Below are 23846 nucleotides of genomic sequence, written 5' to 3' on the forward strand. Positions count from 1 at the left end.
TCCTCTTTAAAACTACGCGGGAGGATTTAAAATTTGATTTCGCCACAAAATAATTAAATATTTATATGAAAATGAAAAAATTAAAAAAAACAATGTTATAATTATTATAATTTTGATCCATAATTATAATCAGTAAATAAAAAAAGTTAATCAATAATTGATTTTTAAATTTACTCACGCTTGCCGCCATTTCTATTTTCCGCTGCCAGTGCTCGTACATTACAATCAAGAAATAAATAAATTAAACACATAAGCACTCACTAAAACGATTTAATTATCACAACTAATTCATCACTTAATTATATTATTTAAAATAAAAGAAAACACTTTTAATTATTTTTATCCCGTTTAAAAATTTCGACCACAAACATGGCGCTGAATAACCCGAGAACTCCGAGAGCTAAGCCGGCACTGAGTTTAATTTATTTAATAACTTACACTCACGGACACAAATAAATTTAAATCACAAAATTTTCATTTCTTTATAAAAAATTATTTAAAACTCACATTACATTTATAATCGAGTGTCGCAATAATTAAAAGAATTATTTGAACTGAATAAAATTACGACAATGAGAGAGTATTAGATGAGAGACGGACTGACTGAGAATACTTCTGCGCAAGCGCTTCTCAATTTTGTTTCTACTGCGCAGGACGTTCAACCGCTCTTACAACTGCGCAACTGTTCTGGGCCCAACTTCATACTGCCGCCATCGTAATGACGCCGTCGTCGTCTTGCTCGTGATTTGATAAATAAATTATTTATTTTTGCAATTATATTTATCAAAACAAGTGTCTTTAAATATTATTTGACGGTCATTGAACATTTCGTGATAATAATTCAAACGGTATGTCAAATATAAGTAGTAAAACAATTCATTTAAATAAATCGTATCTGTGTTTCCATTGTTAAGCTACCGGTGCTCGTTGTCGTTCGGTTTATTAATTTAAAATCAGTGAAAATAAATTTTGTTAGTCATTATTTGTATGGGCGAAGTATTGAAAACTTATCAGTGAGTATTTTTGTGAGTGAAAAGTGTTTTTTATAAAGCGATGTGAAAATTTTTTTTTGTTCGTTATTTTTGCCGCCATTTTTTAAAAATCATAATTAAGTTAGTAGACAATTAATAATTTTCGAATTTTTTTAAAAATGATAAATTATAAAAAAAAAAAAATTAAAAATATGCACATGTAGGAAATTAAAAATGCTAGAGATGATTTTTTTTTTAATTTATCGTTTTTAAAGAAACACAAAAATTATAAAATGTCGACTAACTACTGTATCATTTTTTAAAATATGCTTGTGTTATTTTTTTTTTTAATAAAAAATGGTGGTTCATGAGTGAGTAGTGTTTTATTTCGTGAGTGATGTCAGTGTTAAGTCCAAGTCCAATGAAGTCATCGATGAGCAGCAAAATGTGAGTTTTTAATTTTTTAATTCAAAAATTATTTATCATATTTAAAAAATTGAGCGATTATTTATGACTCAATGATATATTTAACTTATTACTCGTAATTATATATTTAATTTACGTCAAAAATTTGAAAAAAAAATTTGCCGCCAAAAGTATTTTATATTCAAATAATAAATAATCCACTGTGATTTTAAGTTCATTTGTTTTGAATTTCAAAGAGATAAAAACTCGTTTTTTTTTTTTTTTTTTTTTTCTTTTAAATTGCACCTATTTATGGTTTCTCCTCTAAGTAAAATGATAGGAATTATTGCAGGAAAAAAATTTTTTCGGTTTTAGATGATTCACACTTATGTCGATGTCGATGTTATCTCGATGTCATGGCGATGTCCACCTCCTCTATAGGTCAATCGGTATATTTTCTTTTATTTTACCAATTGTTTATCATCCCACATTATTCTTTAGGCTTTTTTGAAAGAAATTATAGGATATAGGGCATCCCTAGAAAAATTCTTTTTTTTTTTAAATCATCATTTTTATAATTATTTATATTTTATCATAAATATTAACTTCAATATCAATATCAATAATAATAACAATTTAAAATGTCGTTATTATCAGCATCATTACTTTGAATGTATTCATGTAAATACATCCATGTAATCAATATTGTAAGCATTGATAATATCAATAACACTCAACTGTTATTATTATCATTACTATTGTTGTTATTATTGTTATTATTACTCAATAGTAAATGAAATCAATAAAACCATGTCAATTGTTATTAGTAAATAAAAAGAGTCGTTAATTAAACAGATGAATGAGAACTCGGTGTCAACACGATGTAGAATAGCTTTCGTCAGCAATGACATGAGCATACAGTTGCAAAGTCAATGAGGATGCGAATGCGGTGCAGAGTATTGCTAACGAGACACATTCAGGTCTTGAGATTCGACTCAACTTGCATCCACACTACCGAGAAACAACCACCCGTAAATCCCACAGTCGTTATCGTTGTTGCCGCTGCTGCTGGATAGGAACTAGTCCCATATTCACCCACATCCACACCCACACCCTCACACACACTTAGCACCAGGCATTTCAAATGTGCGATCCTATCTCCTCAAACGTTTGCTCTACAACAGCTAGCAGACATACAGAGGCTGCTGCAGTTTCCGATCCTTTTAAACGCCAAAGGAACTTGTACAGAATACATCCGATTCAAAAGACTGTGAACAAAAGGAAACATGTAGTATTTTTATTTATAAAACTCATGGTGCTATTGCTGATGATGCTGGCAAGTTATTCATTTTGTATTTTTATTTATCATTAGGCTTCGCCTCTTTTTTCCCAACCACTTCCGCTCTGGTATTGAAACCCACTGCAACGTTGAAATTAATCGCGATAAATATTTTAATAGGAAATTTAAAAAAAGAAAAAGAATCCAAGTGATGATGGAACATTCAAAGAAATGAAAAAAAATGAAAAACTTGATTTCTCAATCGTTTGCCCATTGACCTATTTCGTTGGATGTGGATTCTATCCGCGTGCATTCAGGCCTGATTCCCCAATGAAACTTACGATAATGGATCTTGCTCTCATTCTTGCTTTTTCTCATACTTTTTGTTACTTCTTTTACATTTATCGGTTTCTTTATTCCTCTATTTTAAAGCCCTTGACATCGAGTACCACCGCTTTTACACGTTATTTCAATTGATCGTCATTTATTGTTACATTTTTTTGTAAATACAACTTCATCTGCAACTTGTTTATTTATTTATTTGACAACAATAATAATAATGATAGAGATCTAATGATAATATTGACAATTATTCCATGCGAGTTTATTGAATTTGGTTATAATAGACAATTGAACTGAATATTATTCTTGCTAGTAGATTATACCGATAAATACACCATAATCGGATTTATATAAGCTCATTAAACAATTCAGTATGTGTTAGACATAATATTTGCACTCCTAATTCATCAATAACTGAGTAATTAAATTTAATCAGGCTCTCAAGGTAATTAACCATCAAAATATTTATTTTTTTGGTTCGAGAGTTTTCAGGGGGTTTCGCGTCGAAAATATTAAAAATACAAGCATAGTAGCAGAAACCAAATTTGTAGAGAATTTTGTTCTCTACAAAAAATAATTAATACATTTTTCACGTATCTCTTTTAGTTTCTCCATAATTTTGATTTTAAATACGCGGTACAACTTTTATATTTTTTTTTTCTGATCGTAAAGTTTTAATGCATATTTATGGGAAAATTATTGAAGATAAGTGAAAAATGATCTAAAATGATTTTGTAGGAAATTTAATTCTCTACAAATTTATAAGAGAGCATGTTTTACATACTTTCAATACTTTCCCTGTAATTTTAATTTGAAGAGCTCGACATTTTTCATAAACGCTTGAATTGAAATAAAAAAAAAAAAAAAAAAAATTACGTATGCTTTCGATTCATCTTGAGTAATTTACGCCCATTTGAAATGATGAGTTGTGAAAAAAATTAAACAGATTCTACATTGAATAAAAATAATAAAAAAAGTACTTACTCCCCCTGGAAAATATTTTCTTGAATGGGCAAAATAAAGCATATAAATGCCCATAATTTGCATCCACATATCTCAAGTAGCATCTTAACCGAGTTTTTTTACTCTCGACTCTTGAGTCGAGAGTGCAAAAACGGGGAGGTATTAAAAGTATTATAATTGCAAAGATAATCGGTTGAATTGTCTTAGCTCAAGTCGACTCGACCGCGAAAAATTCACTAACAATGAGGAATCCACTGTCGCGTTAAATAAAAACAAGAATATCCGGCTACCAGGGAGATGAGCAAACTGCTGAATAAAAAATATAAATTGTTGACGATAACCCGAGCGTTTTATTGTATACAAGGCACTAGTGGGAAAAAGTTTTACCTTTTTTTTTTTTTTTTGTTAAAAGCCCACTCGTGCTGGAGTGAAGATAATTAACAGCTAAAAACTTTCCACGTTATATATTTTTTTTAATAAACACATTTCTATCTCTTTAAATAGGGATGATTATAAATAAGTATCGGTATTTTGAGAGATAATTATCACCCTCATTATTTTAAATTTATCAATTAATATTCAAATACGAAGGATAAATCTTCAAACTTTCGAAATTAGGTTCGTTTTACCCTTTTTGGATTTTGGTCCAAAACTGGGTCATGTCGACACCGAATAGTTATTGAGACCTGGACAATTAAAAAAAAAAAAACTCTAATGATATTTTTTACCCGCCGTATCCTTCATTCAAATGTCAGTTTTCGCTACCAAAAAAAATTTTAAAATTTAGTCTTTTCTCCACCCGGAAACTCGAGTGTAAAGTTTTAATTGACATGATGATGCATCGTGTTATAAATAAGACTTGATGGAGTCAACGTATTTATATAATTAAAAAAAATAAATAAAAATAAAGTAATAATAATAATAATAATTATTAAATGACCTGTGTTATAATAGAGGAAGTATGGTCAAGTTAATAAAATGTAACGTATATCAAAGTTGCTATAAGAGGAGTAGAGCTATAAAAGTACGTGTAGGTGTATATATATCGGTACATGAGATAGATACTGACGTTAGCAGCCCGAAGCTATAATTACGTGGTCTCCAGGTCCTCGTATTCTCTTAACTGAGTGAACACAACGCTCCATAGAAGTGAAGGTACAAGTTTATATTCCGGCGTCCGACGTTAATTTCAGCTCTAGCACTCGCCGTGGACCCTTGTCGACTTTTTCTCAGTGCAGGACATCCGGTGAAAATTTTTGTCTGTGTAAGTCCGTGAGTCCATCAGCCATTATTCCTCTAGCAGTTGCTGCTCTGCCGGAATTATTTATTGTTTTATTTGGCATTACGTGAAAAATCCGGGAAAATAGATAGAGATGTAAAAAAATATTGGCGGACAAAAAAAGTCGGAACAATGGGCCCGGAAAAAAGTGGAGATTCATCTGGCCGGTGGACATGGGAGTGGAAAGAGGGGATCGGGGAGTATTTCGGTTGCGGGTTTCATTCATCACTTTGCCGTGCATATGCTTGCTCTCTGACGGGTGGTCATGTTTGTTTTGGATCCTTGGTATTTTCACTGGACATCTGCTTCGTGCTCTGGAATTTCGGTCTTATTATTTATTTATTTCACGAGCCAACAAACTCAACCTAGCTGACAAACTTTTTTAATTAACCATGCCCATTGTTTTTATTTTTCATTTGTCCAAAATTTAACCATTCAAAGTAATTATTTTGTTTTTCGAAATTATTTTAAGGATCTAGGGCATTTTCAGCTTCTGGCAAGGATGCACCCAGCGAAGCATTTATTGATGCCTTGAATGCCATTGGGTAACTTAGTGACGTAAATTTACCTACTGCCAAAAGCTACACCGAGGTATTTTACGAAGCTCCTGACCTGGCTCAAGGTAGAAAATCATCAACTGTTGGCTTTAATCCCATTGATTATTTTTTTTCGAAAATAGAAATCAACTTACACCAAGTGGTTACGGTATTTCCGATAGTTTAGCTTCTAAAGTGTTTTTCTATACTACAAAAGTTTTAGGAAATTAAACTTCCTGTCAATGAGCGTTTGCTCCGTGAACGCATCCAATAGATTTTCAGCTCAACCCTTCGAATAAAAGTTAATAGAATTTTTTTTTAATTACTTACCATAAATTCTTTTGGCATTTGTATGGAGTATGATGATGTGGAGGCATTTTCGTAGTAAATGTATCATATCATACATATCACACACGCCCGAGATGATAAGTATGTAAATCACATTGTAATGATCTACGAGCTCACGTAGTCGAGATCCTCGTGGTCCCATGCACTGCGACTAGGACCGTTAACAAAATATATATGTCCTCTGTGCAATATATGTACTGCCTACATGCATCTAGACATATATATGTATATAAATATATATAGATATTTTTACCAGACTATTCCCAGGATTCACATATCAAGTGTTTTATTGCATTGATTTCATACTCCCAGTCGATTGTCTCTTTCTCTTTAACTCTCGAGGTTCATTTCCCGGGGGCAAAGTTTGCTATTACAAATAAAATAAATAAAAAATAACAAACATAAAAATAAAAAATTTTTTATTACAAAAAAATAATAAAAAAAAAATATGAAATCTTCAAAAGAGGAAAAATTTAATTTAACGTTTCAAAATAAAACGAATTTATCAAAAGCTCAAAGAAGTATATTTTTGTTTTATATTTATATATATATATTTTGTTATTAAAATTTATCATTATGAAAATTATTTTTAGTAAATGAATGAAATTTTGTTATAAAAATGAGTTATTATCTCGGAGTATAATATTATACTTTTATCTGACAGCTGTAACAAGTATTAAGAATAATTAATTTTTCACCTTTTGGGTTAACTCTGTTTTATCTTTGACCTGGGATTTAATTATCCGAGTACATATATATATATAAATATAAGTATAAGTAAGATGAATAAGAACAGAGCCAAAGAGCAAGGAAATAGAATAACAAGAGAGCAAATGACGATAAAGATGATGGGGAAATGAATATAACGATAACCTTGAGATTTACAAGATGTAGTCGAGGTGGAAGTAATCGATATCATGACACGATTATCTACCCTCATTTTAGTGAGCAATAGTGCTGAGTTTCTTAGCCGTTTCTCATTCCGCAGCTTGCTCTTTACTGAGCTTTGTTCCGAATCCATTCGAGTCCGAGTAATTTTGCTTAAACAAAAAGAAATTTATTTCTGTGTCGAGATGTAAAAGTAGTGCTGTCACTTGGACAAAAGCCCACAGTTGTTATATAGTTTTATAGAGAGAATGAGGCGATTGACGGAAATAATTATCAGAAGAACATTTTATTCTCTATTGAATGATATCTACTTATTTTTATGATTCTCTTAAAGTCTCGAGATATTTAAGAGAGTTTGTTATATATTTCAATAAAAGCTGTGTTAAATTCGCCAATAGATTGTTTTGGAAGTGCTGGTAATTTTTTTAAAGTAGTTTTTAAATAGAATTCAAATTTCGCGCGCCGGTGGCGCTGTAGGCAAGTTATTGACCAATGACAGGATAAGATTAACCAATGAAATTTCAGGAGCGTTTTTCGTTGTTTTTAATAAAGTTTCAGCTGTTAATAAGCAATTCTATGGTATAGAGTTGTATTTTATTGCAGTTAATAATATTTAATAGCCATCGTTAATATTTTAATGAATTAATTAATTTAATAATCGTATATATGCTTGCGTTGGTTAATTCAAAATATTATTATTTTTTTAATGACCAATGAACGGAAACTTTATATTGTTGGCTATTGCCAGCAACTCCATTATTTTTAATTATTTATTTATTTATTGGGCGGGAAAATTTAAAATGTCAATGTGCAGTGATAATGTGCGTTAACTGAATATTAACAAAAAAAATAGAGTAATTAAATTGAATTGACTGATGATTATTTAGAAAATAAATAGTCGGTGTCAGTAAGTCGTGGATTCGAAGTTTATCTAGAGGTTTCATTAACAGGGCATTCAAAGCTAAAACTTTACTGGGGCGTTGTAACTAAATAAAGTACAAACTCGGTATCTAAATATCGCAATACTCAATTATTACTTTCAATAGTAATTTTAAAAAATCGACCATTTAGTTCGTAATTAAGAGGGTAGAATATTTTAGTATAAAAAAAAAATTCATGAAATATTCGATGGTACAGAAATGATAGGTACGAATATTAGCCATTCATAAACTTTTAAATAGTAAATAATATTACACAAAGACTTAGTATTTATAGTGTCCTCTGTGCATTTAATTATAAACGAACGAAAGTTTTTGTTCTTAAATAAGCACTTTGGAGTGCTGTTGCAATTTATTTAATCGGATATAAACCAAGGATTATTGTTGTGTACACGGCAAGGACAAGAGTACTGGAGGCTTTTAGTTGTCTAGTACGCGATTAATGTACAAGTAGCAACAGGTTTGACAGGGCTACACACACAAATATAATATATTTATTATATTGTAAATATAATTACAATTTAAGGCCGGCGAAATGAAAAAACGATCGCAATTTAAAGAACACGAGAATAAAGAGGGCGATAAAAAAAAATTGATTCGGAAATAAAACGGCAGTAAAATAAATGACTAGTTTCCGACAAGAAATATTTATCATTTTATCCCTTGTGTTGAACATCTGAGTTGAATTAACAGCTTTCTCGATCTATCCTCAGGTATTGCTTCGCTACACATCTCGGGGTAGTTGTGTGTTGTATCGTTTCACGTGTTATAGCCGAGGACGAGAATATTGCCTCTGGTCTTCTATATTGCCAATCAGTAACAAATATCCTATGTACACGTCGATATTCTGCTTTGTCATTAACGAATTCATCAGAATGGTTACTCAGTAATGAAATATTTACCAAAGTCTAACTGCGCATTTCATTATTTCACACAAATTTAAAATATCCGGTTCAAAATTAAGGAAAATAAAAAATTCCTCATATTTCTCAATAAGTTATATGTGGGAGATGTATGACGTATCAAAAGCCTGGGGTAGTTGATGACAGAGAGTTAATTTTTTAAACCAGTATCAGAAATTTGATAATTTAAATTATTGAAAAATTGATTGGATTGGCTGATTATTATTTTTTGGCAAAATTTATATGGTGTAAAACATTGTGAAAAATTCCCATTAAATTTTACTCTGGGTGCATTGTAACCCCGGACCATAAGAAAACTGGTACAAAATTTACAAGTGTCCTATAATAAACGGTATGCGCAGACGACACAATTGGAACCTATGCGCACACGTTTACTATGGGACGCTTGTAAATTTTTTACCAGTTTTCTTATGGTCCGGGGTTACAATGCACCCATAGTAAAATTTGTTGGAAATTTTTCACAGTGTACTGCGAAACTTTAATTTTGATTGACTGCGTGACTTTAGTTTACTAGTTTGGCTCAATGAAATTTTCCTAAAGAAGAAAAATTAATAATTGAAAAATCATTCAGTTAATTATTAACAGTAATAAATATTTGAAAACTTCTAGAATTGTTAATCAAAAAATAAAATAGAGCGTTGGCAGTAACAGATAAAAAAAATATTGTTGGTAGTAAAAATTTGAAAAAAGTCATAAATATTAAATTTTCAGTAGTTCCTAAAACAATAAATAATGCATAGAGTCAGCTTGGATTCTGCGGATTCATTAATTGGGCCATATATCTTACATATGTCGTATAAAATATTTAAAAAATGGAGGGACAAAAAATTTGAAATTCAATAACAGAGGGTAGGTTTATCCGAATGTTCACCGTCCGAGCCAATCACGCTAATTTCACTCACCAGTATTCCACAGCACAGTAGTGTGCCGAGTGTAATACGCGGCAAGGTGGTTATCCGGCTTGTCGGGGATTCACGATATAATATGGAAATACGTAATACTCTTGTTGGTGCATCGGTTTATCATGCCGATCTATCCACATACAGAGTTGAGCTTTACACTCACGTCCTATTTCTATACCTATTCCAGTCCCTATTCTATGGAACGTTGGTTGACCATTCATTTTCATATTACCATTGCTACCCTACGCTTCATGAATTTATGGAGTATCACACAACTCCGTCCGCGTTACGTCCGATACCTCTGTTCTGCCGACTAAATGCATGCGATCTATTATGTGTTAGATATTCTGTTTAATGTTTAATGTAATATATAACAAGGCTATTATTTATATACTATTATATTTCGGGTAAATAGTTACTTTGATATTCAAACTGAGCTCTGTACTTTTTTTAAATTTATTTCAAATATCGAAAGACTTTTTAGTACCGGAACGCTCATAATTTTTTTTTATTTTACTTAAACGTACTTCCGGTCTTGAGAACTAAAATAGATGGCATTAAAAAATTCGTCGTTCTATATATATTTTAAATCCAACTTTCAAATAATTTGCACGCCCCTGATTTTTTTTTTTTTTTTCAATTTATCATATACATTTATGAAGATTTTATCAGTCATATTTGCTATGCATGGTTGTATATTTTAATTATAATTATTTTTTTATCTAGAGATGATAAAAAATAATTTAACTTTTTTTATTCCAAAAATAACGAAAAAAAATTTGAACTTCTACCAGAATTTTCCGGTGAAAGCAAAACAAATATGACAATTTCCTTGAAAAATTTTTTCCAAAAAGCGTTAATATATCTCTCATATTAATTTCTCATTCTCTTGTCCCGAGCTCGGGATGAAAATCGTCAGCGTAAAGCCGAAGGAAGTAGTTTAAATTAGCAAAATGAATGGAGTGTCAAAAGTAAATGAAACATATTTATAAAGTCAAAATAAAAGTAACAAACGGAAGCGCAAGTGGAAGGAAACCCTCTTAAAAGACTAAAACCAAAACCAAAACCAAAACTAAAACCAAGATGTAAATGTGCACGTGCAAAATACTCCTCTCGCGAACTCGCGGTTTTCTTTGCGCACGCTCACTCCCCGTAGTTGATATCGTCTCGTATCGCTCAGGGGCATCTGGCTCTCGAGTCAGCTCTTCAGCCGGAGTCGGTACTTGCACCAAACTAGTCTACCGCGGGCTTCTCTTTAACTCACTACCTTTTTATCTTTCCGTATTTTGTACATTTATTACTCATTACTCATAAACTTTACCCGAGTAATTCTTTTTATATTATCAATTACAAGTTTATTTAAAAAATTTTTTTTTATTAAAGCGGGGTGAAAAAAATTTCGAAAGTGATTGTGATTAATTTTTTAATCCACGTGATTTGTGATAATAAGTGACATATATTTATTTATAGTGAAATTTATGACGAATTTAATGTTAGTACTTTTCAGTACATATATTTTTTATTAATTGAGCGAAAACGCTGATTTTTATATATATATATTTTTTTTTTAATTGATGATTTTCTTTTTTTTTTTTTATTGGAAATTTTTTTTGTAATTAAAATCTAAAAAAAAATTTCTTTAATATTTAAAATAATGGAGAAATTAAAGTGTCGATTCAGGTCAATGAAAACTCTTGATGTGACGGATGAAAAATAAAAGACAGGAAATAAAAGTTTGAATTTTCTGAAGATGAATACCAAAGTTTTCGAAGCAATTTATTTTTTAGTATGAAAAGTGGGGGAAAATTAATGATTTAAATTAATATTGAGTATGAAATAGAATAAAGTATATATATATAATATCTTGTTTTTGAAAAAGTGATAAATTGAAAAAAATGTAAAGTGAAAATAAAGTAAGGAAGCGAAAAGTGAAATATGAAAAGTATGAAAGTAAAATAAAAATAAAAGTAATGTAAATAAAATATGAAACAATGTGAATATAAAAATAAATATATATATGAGTTGGAAAATATATAATTTGTGAATGCGGATGTATATTGGTAGACTAGAATAGAAGAGAATAAGATTTTTCGGATTCGCGCATATAAATCTTGAGCTGTGGAAAGTGGGACTGAAGAGTTACGTCAACTTTTATCGTGGAATACAAAAGAGCATAGAAGGTGGAAAACTTGAAGGATTCTTGGTTCAGTTACTCACAGAACTTGTGTAAAATGTCACTGAACGTTCGTTGAGTTGCTAAGAAACTATAAAATTTATTAAACCCGAATTTAAATACAAAGGGGTTAATTTCATCCAAGGAAAAGTTATTTCGGTTACAAGTTAACGGAGTTGGTGGAATAAATTTCAAATTTCGGGATAATGGATTTTCAAAAATATATTTCATAATTTTCGAGAGAAGATATATATATATTAATGGACATATTTAATCTATTGGGATACATGAAAAATAGGCGAGTGATAAAACGTGTAGAGGAATGAGGTGGCAGCGTGTCACGTAGAATTAGAGCCGTTTCAGTGGAGATGCGAGACCGAAGAAGAGATATCGGCCCCGCCCTGGTCTTCCTCACGGTCTATGCGATCGTACTCGTGCTGGCCGGCGACCAAGGTAAATTACAAATGTCACCCTCACCTTTACATCCTTTAACATCGCCCAGATACCCCCAGGCCCTTTTTTTATGCGTTTTTGTTGCGGGGATGTTTTGGCACCGCGATCGCGCTTCACTTTTTTCGGTGTACACTTGGTCGGGTAAACAAAAATTCACTGCGCGGTTTACTGATTTGTTTTCCGGAGCGTGTTTTTTTTAAATTTTTATTTGCGTTACAAAAATAAAGTGTCGGTTTTTAATTAAGATAAAAAATTTTCACAGGGTTCCAAACTGTCAAGTATATGTTTGTTAATGAATTTTAATTTTTTTTCATTCATTAAATTCTTCAGATAAAAAAATATATTTACTACACGACCTACTGAATTTTTTTGTAGGAAATGTCAAAATAAAAAAAATATATGTTTTTTTTCCATTAACTCTAAAAATAATTTAAAATAAAAATGTGACAAAAAAAAAAAAAACATTTCCCAGTAATTAAAATTAACTGACAGCAGCTTCACTTAAAAATTAAATATTCAAAAAAAAAAAAAAATGAAGGAAGCTCAAATACTAGGAATATTTAATTAACAAATCTGTTAACTCGCTCCGACTCGATTTGAATAAATAATTCATAAGCAATCGATTGGGTGAAAAAAGTGTCCTGAAAAATTGTCTGCACACACGGATGTATGTCGACACCCGAATAAACCGCGTCGGGAGTTAAGCAATAGCTAAATTAAATATCTGCACACATGGATGTCTATTGACAGCCGAGTAAACCACTTCGGGAGTTAAGCAATAGCTAGCTAAATTTCATGAATTTCATTTATTGGATTTGGGAAGTTTGATGTTGAACAAGCGAGACACGATTCTGTTTTACTTGGGATCACGACGACACATGTCGGAAGGCTAAATGTCAATATTTGGGGGTGAAAATCACATCACGGTTCACCTAGTAAACCACCCATACATACATCAATTCATATATATGTACATACATACATATATACATATAAATATCTACATTATAGTTTAATATGTCCACTGGCGGGTGATGGTTTGAGCTCCGTTATTTAAAACGTGAGGCTGCCTACATTTGTGTGGCTTTCGGAAATTCATACCCGCACACACGAGACTCGTAGGTAGACAACCTCTGTGGAAATAATGTCATATATTTTGTCATATATACTGTTATCACATGTTACGGTAATGCAGGGTGCATATATGTATGTATATGTATATATTCTTTGAATACAGGAGTGTCTTATTTTTTCAGATTTACATAAATTTCCTTTACATTTTGTTGGCCTCTGCATAAATTTCTATTCACGTACCAACAATGTCGGAAGCACATTGTCAATATAATATTTCTTTTAACTATAGTTTTATATTAATTTTTTTTATTATTTTTTATCTATCATTTTTTACCATTCATGACTACATTAATTGGATTGTCATTCTCAGTGGAATAGAATAAAAATTTTTTCCAATAATTCATAAACTTTTTTTTTACGAACAATTGCTTTCGTTGTTCTTTGTTGGAAAAATGAATAAATTCATTTTTAAAAGAAAATTTTTTTTTCAATGTTCTAATTTATGCGGGAATATTCAGTTTTTTTTTTTATTTATAGAAAACTGATAAGAGAGAAATTATTTATATTATGAGAGTGACGTAAAAAAATATATGGATTAATTTTATGAGTTCAATTACTGACGGAGTTATTGACTGAGTATTAAATTGAGATAAAATATTTTTTTATTAGACAGACAGCCGCTTAAGAGTTTTTATGAGTCAAGTGAATGAGGCAATTGACAGTATTGAGTTTTTTTTTTAAATTTATAGCTATCGTTAATATATTGTACATTTATTAATTTACGAGACACTTTGGAATGTGAACGAGTTTATTTTATATATTTTACTGAAGAACGTGTGTTAAAAGCGGCGGTAATTTTTTTAAAGTAAAATTTTTAAATGGAATTCAAATTTCGCGCGCCGGTGGCGCTGTAGGCAAGTTATTGACCAATGACAGGATAAGATTAACCAATGAAATATCAGGAGCGTTTTTCGTTGTTTTTAGTAAAGTTTCAGCTGTTAATAAGCAATTCTATGGTATAGAGTTGTATTTTATTGCAGTTAATAATATTTAATAGCCACCGTTAACATTTTAATGAATTAATTAATTTAATAATCGTATATTTGCTGTGTGTTGGTTAATTCAAAATATTATTATTTTTTTAATGACCAATGAACGGAAACTTTATATTGTTGGCTATTGCCAGCAACTCCATTATTTTTAATTATTTATTTATTTATTGAGCGGGAAAATTTAAAATGTCAATGTACAGTGATAATGTGCGTTAATTGAATATTAACAAAAAAATAGAGTAATTAAATTGAATTGACTGATGATTATTTAGAAAATAAATAGTCGGTGTCAGTAAGTCGTGGATTCGAAGTTTATCTAGAGGTTTCATTAACAGGGCATTCAAAGCTAAAACTTTACTGGGGCGTTGTAACTAAATGAAGTACAAACTCGGTATCTAAATATCGCAATATTCAATTATTACTTTTAACAATAATTTTCACCAATTAATCATTTCATTACATATATAACTGGTAATTTTTTTTTCAAGTTTCTGAAAAGACAAAGTCATACAACACCAAGCACATGGCAATTAAACTTTTTGTAACCTCGTTGATTATAAATCTTGATAATATAATAAAAAATGAATTAACCTTCATAAAAAACAAAAATGAGTACAACCATTAGCCTAATGGTTATTTATAAGCCCGTAAAAAAATATCAAGTTAGTTGTTACTGCGCGGTAGATTAACTCAACGTTCAGCAAATAGAAGAGCAAAAAAAAAAATCATAAGTGAGGAAAAATTGATACGAGTGAAAAAAATAGTCGGGTAAAAGAATAGATGGATTGAACAGGCACTACAAAATGTAACCGTGAAGGGAAGTCTATCGAGCAGTGCCGCTGTCGGTTACAGAATTGCCTGCCGTCGTTTAATCGTCCGGGAAACCGCCGTAGTTCGACTCTTCTATTCTACTCCCAGTTCATCTCCCCCGGCCCCACTCACATCCCCTGCTAACACTTTGCACAAAACTTGGGGTTTGCAATTTCCCGGCGTTCTACTCACACCGTAAAATTGTTTACAATCATTCACACTCGTCTGCCACTGGCACTCTCATCTCACGGCAGCCATTTCTTCGCGGATTTGCACAGAGTTAAAATTATACTGTTGACAAATTAACAAACCGGGTTGTCAATCAACCGCGCTGTCAATCAATCTCAAATACAATCAAAGGGATACAATCTACCCGTTTACACGATTGATTGGATGATATCGACTGCTTCGAGTTGAGTGTTCTCAACACATTCCACTTCCAGTTTAATAACACCCAGAGATGTGTCATGTTAAATTTATCACCATTAATAACAGATCAACTCCTACGTGTTTAAATAAAAAGTCACAATATAAATCTACCCCCATTATAAGTATTTTATCTCATCCACTCTTTTATGCTCTTACATTTTTAAACTAAAGCTTTTTACTACTAACATACATTTAAGATAAAGTACGTCATACATTCTATTGAAAATATTTTTCATCTTTCCTCTCAAACGAACTCGATTAAATTAATCGTTCGTCTTCAATAATTTTTGTAAGTTTTACGAATTTCTCAGTCTCGCCTCGAAATTTTATTTTTATTATCAAAATAAAATTTTTACCTCAACCGAATCGGAGTAAAAAATATCAGATTTTTTTATCACTTCCTTGATCATCAATTTTAATTATGGCAATTTTCATATTTTCCGGTTATTGACAGCCGAACCGATCGATGTCAACGAAATTTGATCGAAAGTCATTTTTATAATTTTTCAAAAGTATTAATTACAATATTTCTAAATGTCAAAAAAAAGTTAAGAAATAAAAAAAACATGAGTCTAGTAGCCGATAAGAGTATTGTTGCGCTTTAAAACATCTCAAGTCAGTTTTAAGGACTCACTGGAATGCTTACTAGGCTGGAAGTGGATCATGACTAATCTCGAGGCGATCCGTCTTCTCTATAAATACTCTCGCCCCACTCCATGACGTTAAGCCACTGGGATTGGTTAACGTCATGTTAACACGCCTCTCTAATCAGGAGTGGGGGAAGTATATAAAACACTCAGATTAAAGCGAGCTCATTCTCCAGTCGGCTGTCAAGTAGAAACAACCCAAGGACTTTAATCAAATATTAAATCTGTACTTGTCGGTGCCTTTGGAGCCAAATTAGATTTGTCTGTAATAATTTGCGCTAATTAATTGAAAAATATTTTTTATTCCGCATTTCCTTGAATCACATGTCCTTTTTATACGGCTAATTGCTTGTCTACCTTTGTTTACTATCAGTATAAATAAATGAGAGAACAGTGACAGTAAAAAGAACCTCCGTAGTTGCTTTCCTCTTGGAAGATGAAACAATAAATTTAAAATTAATTAGCACTCGAAAAGAAGTGAGTACTGGGGCATCGAGATTGACGTCGTTTGTAAAGTTGCCTTGATGGAATTAGAGTCATCTCATCTCATCCCTGGGTCTTGCGCCTGCTTACTTAGCCTCCAGCACTCTCGCTCGGTACTTTCAATATAATACTGGCTGTGGACGATAAAGTGTATTTCTTGCCGGTCCAGTTAGCACAAAGTGGAAGCAGGCCGTGCTGTTTAATGTACGTTATACTCATCTGATATATAACTGAATAGAGTACATACCAAGAGGCTCGTAAATCCAACACTTAGCGTGAATGCGTGCAATAACTAACAGAGAGCCAGGTGTGCAATAAAAATAAATCTTTAGTTAATTTACGATTTTTTATTTAAGTACCGCCGCCACAGCTTTTTATTTCGCTTAGTTGTTGTTTCGACGTTAATAAAACTAACAAACTTTACCGATAATACGGAATTAGTTTTAATGTACTATACATATATATCTATACAGATAAGGACAAAATGCGGTGATGGATTTGAGAGTTATAATGTAGTAAACTTGGCCATTAGCGTGAACAAGAACTCAAGTGGATAGTAATATATTATATGTACGATCGTAATACCGGCGTCCAACTAGTTTACGGACTTGTTCGAACTCTAAAAGTCTAGAATTGCCGTACTCTGACGGAAATAATTGTTTGATCTCACAGAATTCGCTGTACAATATTTTGCATCAACGCTAAACATTTTATTTCTTCATTTATAACTTTTCATAAATTTAAAACATAATCAGCTTATTAACTCCAATTTATTATTTTATAATGTCAGCCCAATATTATAATCAATATTATTAATAAAGTTGTACAGAAGTTCATTTTGAGCTGTTTAGAAGTAAAACTAGTCGTTTGGAAAGAAAAACTTTTAATTGAATTCAAATTTCGCGCGCTATTAGCGCTGCAGGCGCATTAACCAATTAAGTATCAGGAGCGTTTTTTTCTTGTTTGTAATCAATTTTCACTTGTAAATGAGACAATTTATGGTATTGAGTTGCATTTTATTGCAATTAATAAAAAAAAAACTGTGAAATGTTCTATAAATTTTTTTATTCTACTTTTCAACTCAATAGGCGTTAATTGGAATAGATCTTAATGACTCTCATAGTTCCAAGTACTCGTGTTGAAACTCTTCGCAGTCCTTGTAATTGTAAATCTTCACAGTATAATACTGTAAAGTGATATAATTATCCTAAAAAAAAATTTTCATTACGAATGTTGACTCGAGTGATTTTTTAAAACTTAAACATCATATTTATTTAACAAAAAGTAATTTCTCATTTCAAAATTAAAAACCTCACGTGACATTTCCTTCTCCGAAGCTAAAATGACGATACTATATTTAGCTTTCACACATCATAAATCTCTCAGACATCTCATATATTCCGTAGAATAAATAACCGGTCACTACTACAGGATTCAAAATTTAACTGAATAAACATAACTTTAATTAAACCGACACTCATACATTTGTTTAATTTATTCAACAATTGCATTATGAAATTTAATCTCCATTGCTTAAATTAATTTTTAAAAAAAAGAACAGTAGATAAATATGTGTTCGAATAAAAAATGATTAATTTCCGGTAGAATAAAAAAATGAGTTATTAATTTTGTAATAACCCATTTAGTGGAGATTAATATCGAGTTTTATAAAATTATCTATCATAATTTGAATCTAATGTAGTTGGTATTGATTTAAGGGAGAGTTGGTTAACTATCAACTTTTTGGAACTACTGGGTGTATACTTAGTATATATGTATATTGGGTCAAAGTGAACTAGAGAAGTCGACTAGTAGACTGGATATATATGAAGTATATGTACAAGATTTATGACGCATGCCTTGCATCATGATTCACCCTGTAACTTCCTGGTATGACTTTTCTCAGAGAGAAACGTGTGGTACGATGCAGCTACGAGGAGCATCGAGTCGAGGATGCGGGCGGCTGCTTCCACTACCAGCACAGGTACCACTCCGCCAACTGGTGAAGCCAAGGGCGTCGTTCTCTTTGTCGGTGACGGCATGGGGATGAGCACCCTCACTGCCGCCAGAATACTCTCTGGACAACGTCATGGTAATACGGGAGAAGAGGCTGAGCTCGTCTGGGATACTTTTCCTGCAGTTTCGCTGGCAAAGGTAAGTTTTCATAACTTTTTTTTTAAACCAAAATTACGATAATTGTAGTCTTGAATTTTATTATTTAACTTTCGGCCATGAAAATTTAAATTTCTGACAGAGGAAGTTGTTAAGTATGGTCACATTTACTCCTTAGTTTCTATTTTTCACGAGCAATTTTCACCTGTACAAAATAAAATAATTACGAGCCGTCAAAGAAACGGGGTTTTTCAAATCGAGCTAAAAACTAAGACTAAAAAAATTTAATTGGAGGTTATTTATTTAGCAATCAACAGCGAGTTGTTTAAATCACGTGGATCTAAGTGATTGCATTTATCGAGCCAGTCGTTAAAAGCGTCGACGTAAAGCTGCCAAAGCTTGCGGCTCTCAGCAAGCTTCGGGCGATATCTCCCAGTTTCATTTGGGAATTGAGTGTTTGCACGTTCGTTACAGATTGCCCATCACGCGAGATAAAATCCATCGATATGGAAACTGTTTGTCGTTACATCGCCCACCTACACATATATATATATTAACCCCTCTCTTCTCCTCACTCAATAATCCATCTATCCCACACATAATTATCACTCACTATAATTACAACAGCTAATGTTCCATTAAATCCCGCTACCGAAATTTCCTCAGTCAAATTATCGCCATATATTTATTTAATTTATCCCCTCGTGCTCTGATACTCGGCAAACTTCAAAGCTTTTTTTTTCGCGTTTGTTTATTATTCTCATTTTTTTTACCCGTTCGGGTCAATAGATTTAATTAAAAAAAAAAGAGTTCGTTTACTCTCCCGATTATTTTGAATAAATTTTTTTTATAAACAATATATTTGTTGAAAAAATTACGAGAAAAAAAAAATAAACATTTTGTTAGTTTTAAAATAAACAAATTTGACTGATGAGTTTTAAAAAATTTATACTATTTGATTATGCGTTTGTTAAAAAAAAAAAAAAAAAAAGGGTTAATTCCCTTAAATATTTAATACTTTAAGCCCCTTGGTAATAAAAATGAAATAAATAAAATTCGATACTGTAATTAATAATGGACAGATAACATAAATAGTCAGTGACATATTTCCTGTATCAATAATTCAACTCATCATAAAAATGACAAATTATTAACAGTGACGTAAGCGGGAATTTATGGAACATCAAGGGCAGATTGTTGACTGTACATGTGTTTACATCCACGTCGATCGGTTCTGTCGTATCGCTGTTAATTTTTTTTACATTTAAATTCGCGGGTAGGTGATTTCTGCGAGAGATGGATTATTATTGACGGCAGCATTATGGCGCCCGCATGGATACGAATATTCCCATTCATCAGTCACAATTTCCTGGGTGTCAATCTTTGGTTGTAATTAATTATTATCCGGGTGTCAGGCCAATAAATTTCATGTCAATGTTGGATATTTAATCCTTATCTAAGCCTGTCTTACCTCGACAATTTTATATGCAAGGTAGTCATTTTTTTTTAATTTTTCCTGCAGCTCGAAGTTAACAAAAGTTATTTAAATTGAGGAAGTTTTTTATGACGGGCTTGAGTAAACGTTGACTTGAACAAAGAGCGAATTCTAAAAATTCAAAGCCGTGGGTTGATGAGACTGAATACTTAATTGAATTCCATTGGATGTTTATTAATTTATAATATTTTTCTGGCATATCGGGGCGTTAAATTGTTGGATACATTCCAAGTGACCTCTTCACCTCAAAGTTAAATAATAATTGTCGGGTCGAAACCTATGGCTGACCGCACTCGCAAGCCAGCTTGTGCATGCCTGAATTATTTCACTCGGTAAAATACGTACTTTAGTTCACCGAGAGTGTATGTTAAAGCATTGTTCGATGCTCGTGACAAGCATTTAAACTTTTAAGTAGAGCTCAGGAAATTTACTATTTTTTTTGTTTCGCGATAATTAATTAACTTTACAGTTTTAACTTTTTTTTTTATCTTTACTTGAGTTGTGGTTTAGTTTTCAGCTTCCGTTGTTATCATTATTTAGGTCATCATTATTATCATTATTGATGTATTTTTTTTTTTTTTATATAAAATTGAAAGCAATGAAAAATTTTTAATTTAAAAAAAAAAAAAAATCAAAATAAATCCGTCGTTAGAAAAAATTACCCCACTTTAATTTGGGTTTTCGAGTGTCACCGAAATCAAAATTAGTTAAATTTAAAAATAAAAAAAATGATAAATCGGAGCTCTGATTTGTCGCTGGTTAAATTTGGAAGTATGAAAAAAATTTATGCCAGCAATAAATCTTATGGCTCCCAGTTCATAATTCGGCTATTAAAGTGTCTTACAAAGCAGAGTAAGTAAAATTGAAGATAAAAAATTTTTACACCCCAATTATGCGCGAATATTTAAAAAAAAAAAAAAAATTAAATTCAAATATTTGACTTTTAAATGAACGGAAAATTACATGGAGTTTTTAAAATTTTTTTCATGAGTGTCCATGAAAATTACTGGGAATACAATTGTATATTATTATAAAAAATATATGTATATATTTTTCGAGACAGTAGTTTGATACCGATAATGTAAGAAGGAGTGACTTTTACGTGATACGCATATTATATAACCCGGGTGACAAAGTTTAGATGGCAGAATGTCTCTGAAAGTAAAACTTGTTCAAATAATTTGTATTCATGAATTCAAACCTCGATTAATGTCTCTCTTTACTCAGTCTCCATCCTTACACAGAGGCTAGGGACAAATTAAACGCCAGCGAATTCAATGTAATTGTGTTAATCACCAAAACTTTTAAATAATTACCAGATATTTTAAATAAACAAACGGCTTATCAATGCGGGAGTCGAAAATACACAAAGTTTTAGCGGGATTAGAAGTACGTAAGGTAGTAAAAAGTCGAAATAAATAAATAAATGGGTGAGTGAATTGTAAAAAATATGATAAATTGTTTTATTTCCTTGTACTCTGGGGAATTAGTAAACACTCTGGGAAAACAAAATAAACGGAAGAATTGATGGGGAAGTAAATTCCCGAGACAATCAATCACGATTTACCACCAACCGACAATAAAATAAAGTTTACGCCAGGACTTGTTCTTGTGGTTGCACTCAACGTTAACTTTCATCTTTGGTAAACATTTCTGGGCTTTACTTAAGCTCGGTGACTTTAAAGTTCGATATATTTGCTTCCGAGTGTCGATGATTTAGCTGTTTGGACTAAAATAAATATTAGATTACGATTCGATGACTTTCTCAGATTTGATCATACGAAATTCTGACGATTTATAATATAGTCATTTATTTCTTATACCCCATTGTTGATAAAAGTATTTTTAAAAAGAAATAAACAAATAAGAAAAAAAAAATCTAGCCCATTCTTAGATCACTTTTGGCCAAATTCAGACCGTTATTAGACTTTTGAGGGCTTCGGTGTACCTATTCACAAAAAATAGCTGATTTTTAGCTACTTTTAGACAGATTCAGACAGATTTAGACAGATTCAGACAGATTTAGACAGATTTAGACAGATTCAGACAGATTTAGACAGATTCAGACAGATTCAGACAGATTTAGACAGATTTAGACAGATTCAGACAGATTTAGACAGATTTAGACAGATTCAGACAGATTTAGACAGATTCAGACAGATTCAGACAGATTTAGACAGATTCAGACAGATTTAGACAGATTCAGACAGATTTAGACAGATTCAGACAAATTGAGACAGATTCAGACAGATTTAGACAGATTCAGACAGATTTAGACAGATTCAGACAGATTTAGACAGATTCAGAAAGATTTAGACAGATTCAGACAGATTCAGACAGATTCAGACAGATTCAGACAGATTTAGACAGATTTAGACAGATTCAGACAGATTTAGACAGATTCAGACAAATTGAGACAGATTCAGACAGATTTAGACAGATTTAGACAGATTCAGACAGATTTAGACAGATTCAGACAGATTTAGACAGATTCAGACAGATTTAGACAGATTTAGACCATTATTAGACTTTTGAAAGCTTTAGTGATAATTTTTACAAATCTTTTTACATTAAAATTATAAAATATTTGATATCTAGAAAAAAGTTTTTATATTTCTGGTATAAATAAAATAAATTAAGATTTTATTGTGCGAAAATAAAAAATCAATGGGAATTAAATGAGAAAGTTTTAATGATAATGAACAAAAATTATTTGAACAAAGGGAAATTTCTTGTCAAAACGAATTTAATTTATTGAATGAATGAGTGAACGAGAGGCGGCCGAGTGAATGGTGATAGCGAGATTGGTTTAGAGAAGGAAAATGAGGATCGCAAAATGGAAAACTGAGCAGCTATCCCGATTGAAAGAGATAACAGAGTACGGTATTAATTTTACCTGAAAACTCCCATTGAAATCGCGCAGCTTAAGGCTCAGATTTTACCCAATTGCTAATCGGGCTCTGACCTACTGAATATATTCTTCATAATTCATACACCCGCTTTATCCTGCTCTACCAATTAAATTCCCATTAAATGTTAACACTTAGCCTCGTCATTTGCTAATTTATTTCTTACTGTTTTAATTCACTGAATTCATTTCAATGAATTTACACAATAATATTTCCATTTTCGTTTTCAAGTCTTCGGGGTTTTATTAAAATTTATCTGTAAATTCTCGCGCTTCCAAATAAATGTTGGAGATAAATATTTACTCTTTAAAGTAAATACTTTTCTTTTTTTTTCACTATTTTTGTATCTTTATTTAGGTTGTAAAAATCTTGTACTGTCGAAAGTTTGTAGCTGAGAGCTAAGAGCGAGCATGCAAAAGGTAACCGCGAAAAAAA

The 23846-nt window shown here is 31.5% G+C and overlaps 1 protein-coding gene across 3 annotated transcripts in view; it reads left to right on the forward strand.

The window, feature by feature from the left end:
• The first annotated feature begins 732 nt into the window (after positions 1-732).
• Positions 733-23846, forward strand: part of LOC103572200 (alkaline phosphatase) — a 69145-nt gene continuing 46031 nt past the window's right edge. The window contains exons 1-3 of one of the 3 annotated variants that reach the window (XM_053743178.1): positions 733-1112; positions 1351-1418; positions 18802-19049. In XM_053743178.1, the coding sequence (XP_053599153.1) occupies positions 18849-19049 (201 nt within the window). In that variant the 5' untranslated portion in view covers positions 733-1112; positions 1351-1418; positions 18802-18848. Of the gene's footprint in view, positions 1113-1258; positions 1419-11379; positions 12401-18801; positions 19050-23846 lie in introns of those variants that run through there. The other 2 variants (XM_014445383.2, XM_014445382.2) reach the window with 2 other exon arrangements.

Source organism: Microplitis demolitor, chromosome 2, assembly GCF_026212275.2.
Source record: "Microplitis demolitor isolate Queensland-Clemson2020A chromosome 2, iyMicDemo2.1a, whole genome shotgun sequence".
NCBI classification, from domain to species: Eukaryota; Metazoa; Arthropoda; class Insecta; order Hymenoptera; family Braconidae; genus Microplitis; species Microplitis demolitor.